Source organism: Drosophila serrata, unplaced genomic scaffold (genome assembly GCF_035046125.1).
Source record: "Drosophila serrata isolate PLE 108 unplaced genomic scaffold, ASM3504612v1 contig_240, whole genome shotgun sequence".
NCBI lineage: Eukaryota > Metazoa > Arthropoda > Insecta > Diptera > Drosophilidae > Drosophila > Drosophila serrata.
Window position 1 is genome coordinate 4,883,561 of NW_028257138.1, and position 5,314 is coordinate 4,888,874.

The 5,314-nt window shown below is 41.2% G+C and overlaps 1 protein-coding gene across 1 annotated transcript; it reads right to left on the bottom strand.

The window, feature by feature from the left end:
* Positions 1–518: 518 nt before the first annotated feature.
* Positions 519–2,779, bottom strand: Cyp4e3 (Cytochrome P450 4e3). Its single transcript, XM_020944844.2, has 6 exons — positions 2,521–2,779; positions 2,216–2,325; positions 1,801–2,150; positions 1,374–1,743; positions 1,140–1,311; positions 519–1,083 (listed from the first exon to the last, which is right to left on the bottom strand). The coding sequence occupies exons 1-6, from the start codon at positions 2,678–2,680 to the stop codon at positions 665–667; spliced, it is 1,581 nt and encodes a 526-aa protein (XP_020800503.2). The 5' UTR covers positions 2,681–2,779; the 3' UTR covers positions 519–664.
* Positions 2,780–5,314: the final 2,535 nt, after the last annotated feature.

Genomic DNA, 5,314 nt, shown 5'->3' on the forward strand with positions numbered 1-5,314 from the left:
GGAAAGACAATCATGGTGTTAATTGTGGTTATCTTTCGTATACAATGTAGGGCTGAATTGGCATATTAACTCGATTAGCAATTGAATATTATTATACATGAGTTCCACCTCAAAAATAAGCTTTGATATCCTATATATCCTGCGGAACAGAGTTATACGTTGTGACCGCAATATAATTATACATTAACAAAACTTCGTGTTAACAATAAATTAAGCTCCAAGCATGAAGCACAGTAAATCAGGAATTTATTTAGTTCACAATTTCTCGCTTTTAAAAGTCGTTGATAATTAAATTACTTCCATAGCTAACACAATTCCAAATCTTGCTAAGATTACCCATATATAAGACAGTTTAAAGAAAGGAAACTAAATTAAAAACAAAATGAAAGTATACTTGGCCGCTTTTCTATTCGCACTCTGCAGCTTTGGGGTTGCCTGGTCCTATCATGCTAATGCGGAGCGTAAAAAGTAAATTAATTGTAATGGTTTTCAAATGAAATAAATACCGTTTATTGCAATACTGTTTAGTTGTTTTTATTTTGCTTTAAGGGTTTATTTATTTATTATGATTGATTTGATTTTATGGCAATAGAAAATGTTTATTAATGACAAACTATATTTTTAAGTAACTAATGTTAAGCTAATTTTTAAAATAACTTCCCAATCAGAGCTGTCGCTCACGGAGGCGAAGATGTAGGCCGTTGTCTGACTTGAGGGTTAGGACCGCCGATAGAACAGGATCGTATTTGTGGCGGCCGGCCTCCCGCTTTAATTTCTCACCTGGCGAGAGTCCCAGGTAGGTGTTTATCCGCCCATCCATGGAGACAAGTTCATCCACTGCTGGTAACACTTCAAAGGAACGCACCAGCTTCGAGATCACGGTTTTCAGCTCCAGTAGGGCAAACTTCTGCCCAATGCAATTGCGGGGTCCAGCACTAAAGGGTACATACTCAAAGGGACCAGGTTTCTCCTCCTCGAATCTCTCGGGCCGAAAGTGATGGGGATCCTTGAAAACGCGATCGTTGTAGCCCATCAGGAAGAGGGACATAATGAGAGTGGTTCCCTGGGGCACAATAGTTCCATCTAAAAGAAAGTATTTAGTATTTATATTGATATATATTCCAGCATATAATCCTCACTGATATCATAGTCCTTATCGCAAAAGCGTCCAATAAATGGAACACTGGGATAGACGCGCTGTGCTTCCTTGATAAACAGATCCAGATATTTCATTTTGGCAATCTCTTGGAAACTGGCATCCCTGTTCATATCATTACCCATGACCTCACATTGCTCCTGGTAGAGTTTTCGCTAGAAGTTCACATAAATTAGCTTCCAAGCTTTTAGTCTAGTATATAAAGTATTGTTTCTACCTGGACATCAGGATGTCGGGAGAGCAGGTAGCCAGAAAAGGACACGCCCGAGGTGGTTGTGTCGTGACCCTCGAACATGAAAGTTGACACCTCCTCGTAAATTTCCTGCCGTGTCAGCGGACGACCATCAATGCTGGAGGACAACAGTGTGTCCAGAAAAGCCATTTTCTTTCTTGGTGCAGCCGGATCTTGCTCCTTCTTAGAGCCTCCCTTTTGCAGAGTCTCTACACGCTTCTCTATGATGTCATAGGTGAAGTCCTGCAGTGTCTTCAGAGATCGCTGAAAGGCTCCAAACTCTGGGGACAGGCTGAAGATCCGATGCGACCTCTTGAAGGGATGAAAGGCCCGCATATTAATGGTGTAGCACATGCTGGAAACAAATATTAGTTACACATTGATTTTAAAGAAACAGAACAGTAGAGCTCACTCCCTAAAGGCCTGGACAATGGAGGAGTCCCGCTGCTCCATGGCATTTATGGGAACTCCCATTGCCGTGTCACAAATCACATCCAAGGTAAGGTAATTGGAGTGCTCCTGAAAGTCAATGATACGGTCCCCGGCAGCCGCCTTCCTAAGCTGCGCCATGAACTTGGTGGAGTTCTCATTCATCACCTCATGGAAGTCCTGCAGGATGTTGAAGTGGAACGAGGGTGTGATCATCTTGCGATGCTTGTGCCACTTGCTGCCGTAGCTCGTGAGAAGGCCATAGCCCAGCCATGGATGCAATAGATCATAGATGGTGGACTTCTGGATGAGCTGCTGGCTATTGAGAATGTACTGGAGAGCGGAATAAACCCTTATCATTGCTGTTTAATAAATAGGGAATAAGGTGTAAGACCCACCTCAAGTTGCTTTGGATTGGTCACGATTATGTGTGATGAATACCCGATCCAAATGAGAAAGTTATCGCGGCCCGCGTCGTACCACCAATCGGAGAACGTATTAAGAATTTCTGTCAAACCAAAACAAACAAAGTGCGATTAGGTCGATTATTGTGATCTTTGGCCGAGTCAGCCGTGAATTTCGCCACAGCGATTGGCATTGCATCAGACTTTCAACCCTTATCACAGAGCCGCGTCTAGACTGCGTATGGAGAGATAAGAGGTGGGACAAGCCCCCTCATTGCGGGGGGTATTTTGTAACTGACCTGCCGGATTTTTGCCAATACGATTGGCATTTCCTAGCACCGGCACCGGAGCGGGTCCACTGAACGCCTTTAACATGCGACGGCGACGCGACACCTTCAGTTCAAAGTACACCAGCACGAGCAGCGGCAGGGCTAGCAGAGTTAGCACAGCAAACAACATATTTTGTTATAATTTTGTATTGAAGAAGGGGAAACCAGTTTGGGATGTGGACAAAGAGACAGACACCGATTCAGCAGAAGTTCGCGGTTGGAACAGATGGAGGAATCGCTGGTGTCGCCCGCTTTTATAGCCGGGTTCGGCTGGTTTAGCTCGCTCCGAATTGGTACACTCGCCCCTTCGATTAGACAAGAGAAACGCTCCAAATGCTTTCAACTCTCTCCTGTCCTTTTACTCGGTGGTACCACAGTCCATAGTCCCTCCTCCAATTTTTTCAGATTGCATCATGCGATGATCATAGTCACCGAATGATGGTTAAATGAATAGAGTTTAAGATCAAAAATCTAATAAGAAGAATTAAACACATTTAAGACATTCATTTTTATTTAATATTGATAGCTAAATGCTGCTTGATGTTTATTGCAATCTAAGAGAAATTTCATAGCAAATACTGCTCTTAGCATAAAGTGATAAGAGATCAGAGTACGTTTCAGAATGGATGATGGAATCTCTTCACGTTTAATAGATAAAATCTGCGTTTATAATTTTTATTGTTATTTATCTATACTATAACTATAACCTAACCATAACAGTTTTTTTACTTAAACAGGAAAGAAAGCTAACTTTGGTACGCCGAAAAACGACCACTAGAAATTGGTACAATATAAATTATATATATATATGTTAAAAAACAATAAAGTATTGCCTGCTTTCATTTCATTCACCTATACATATTCATTTTTAACGATCGTTTGTATGTTTGTATTAAAAAAAAAATTCTAAATTAATATATCATGGCTTTATATTAAATTTCATGAAAATCTGTTGCAAACTGGAAAAGTTATAATACTTTTTCCTAAAATTTTACGATCGTTCCTATCGTGGCTATACATATATATTTATACACATATATACATATATATATATATAGTCCACCGATTCGCAATGCTCCGATTTATACAGTAGTAAAATAATATAAAAGATTAACTCCATAGTTTCATTCAAATAGCTTAAATTTGCTTTAAATCAAATCTCGCACATCTGTACCTATGATTCCCAACTTGTTCTAACATCCCCGGAACGAAGAGCCTTCTGCCGGCCATGTCTCAGTAAAGTGTTGTGATACAAAAGTTGCAGGTCATTGTTTATTAGAGTTCATAGATACTTCCTGGTCAAAGTTACTTACTGGTGATAGTTAATTACTGGTCTTAGTTAATTACTGATTATAGTTACTTACTTGTCATAGATACTTACTGATCAAAATAACTTACTGTTAAAAGATACTTACTTAATTAGGGTATTACCCCGCAAGGGTATAAAAATCGTATATAAATTTGAGTTCAAATATATATTATGCAACTATTAAGTGCAATAAATATTTACCAGGGTATAGCAAATTCGACGCTGTTGAAGCAAACCCTCAGGTTTTGATTTCTGTTATTGTTTTCTGGTTTCGTGTGGCTCACCGAGTGGACTTTGTACCTGTTTGTTTATCTACCAGACAGACAACCGCCAGACTGGTTGATATTAGTAAGCTCGCATCAGCGAGGGGCTCGCCCTGTACCATAGCCACATAATGAGAAATAATCTCAAGTCGGGCCTCTAGAATGTATATTCATATATTTTGCAAGGTCCATTATCACTTTCCGCGTGTGGGTGGGTGAAGATCTGAACCTGACCAATACAGATGAGGAAGAGAGAGGGGCGAAAAACAAATGGTTAAAGTCAAGTTCAGGCAACAAAAGAGTTATAACTTTGGTAACAAAGGAGGCTCTGGTTCGGATCGAGGGCTTAATAAAGCATATAATATGAGTATTAATCAAATACCACCACGCATTGACTTTTCATCTATGTGTGTGGGAGAGGTGAACCCGTGACACGAGCCAAACCAGAAGCCACAAATACAAATCGTTCCCCGGGAGCCTGGGGAGCCTCATGACAGTCGGGAAAAATTACACACACCCCAAAGACACACACACATACGGAGGCATTTGCCATTTCACGATTACATCTCCCTGGGCCGGCAATAAATCAAATTGGCAAACGAAAAGAAAAACAGAGAGAAAAGTTTTGCACACTGTGAATGGCTTTTATGGCATTTGTTTCGGGGGCCTGTAATTCGCTTGACAACTCAATGCTGCCACTGCCACTGCCATTGCTGCTGCTGCTTAATGCTTAATGGCCGAACTTATAACGGGCGAAAATTTTAATGAATGACGTCGTCATCACGAGAGTGGCAAGGACGAAATGCCCTCGTGTCCCCCATCCCGCTCAAGGACGGGCAAACCATTTCAATGAACTTTGATAAATCGCTGCGAGAAGGACGAAGGACGCGCACGGCACAGTCCATATATACATAATACAGAGCCGGGCATTCTGCTTCGCTGGGCTTCCTATTTCCGGTTGCCATTTGGTCGCTATATTTGGGCCTGCCGCCGAATGCTCAGTGATTATGTAAATTGTTCAGCCCATTTGTAGCCAGCCAGCCTCCGTCCAAGCGATGGTTTTTATTTTTATATTTATTCATCGATTGCCTCTATTAAAAGGAATATATTCCCCACAATCCCTGCCTGGCTTATGGACTGCTCCTCGCCTGGGATTATAATGATTCTCCCGCCTGTCTTAAAGTATGCCATC

Coding starts and splice junctions, on each gene's coding strand:
- Cyp4e3 (XM_020944844.2), bottom strand. CDS start 2,680: ATGTTGTTTGCTGTGCTAACTCTGCTAGCCCTGCCGCTGCTCGTGCTG. Junction 2,151..2,215: donor CCAATCCAAAGCAACTTGAG/GTGGGTCTTACA, acceptor TCCGCTCTCCAG/TACATTCTCAATAGCCAGCA. Junction 1,084..1,139: donor CGATAAGGACTATGATATCA/GTGAGGATTATA, acceptor ACTTTCTTTTAG/ATGGAACTATTGTGCCCCAG.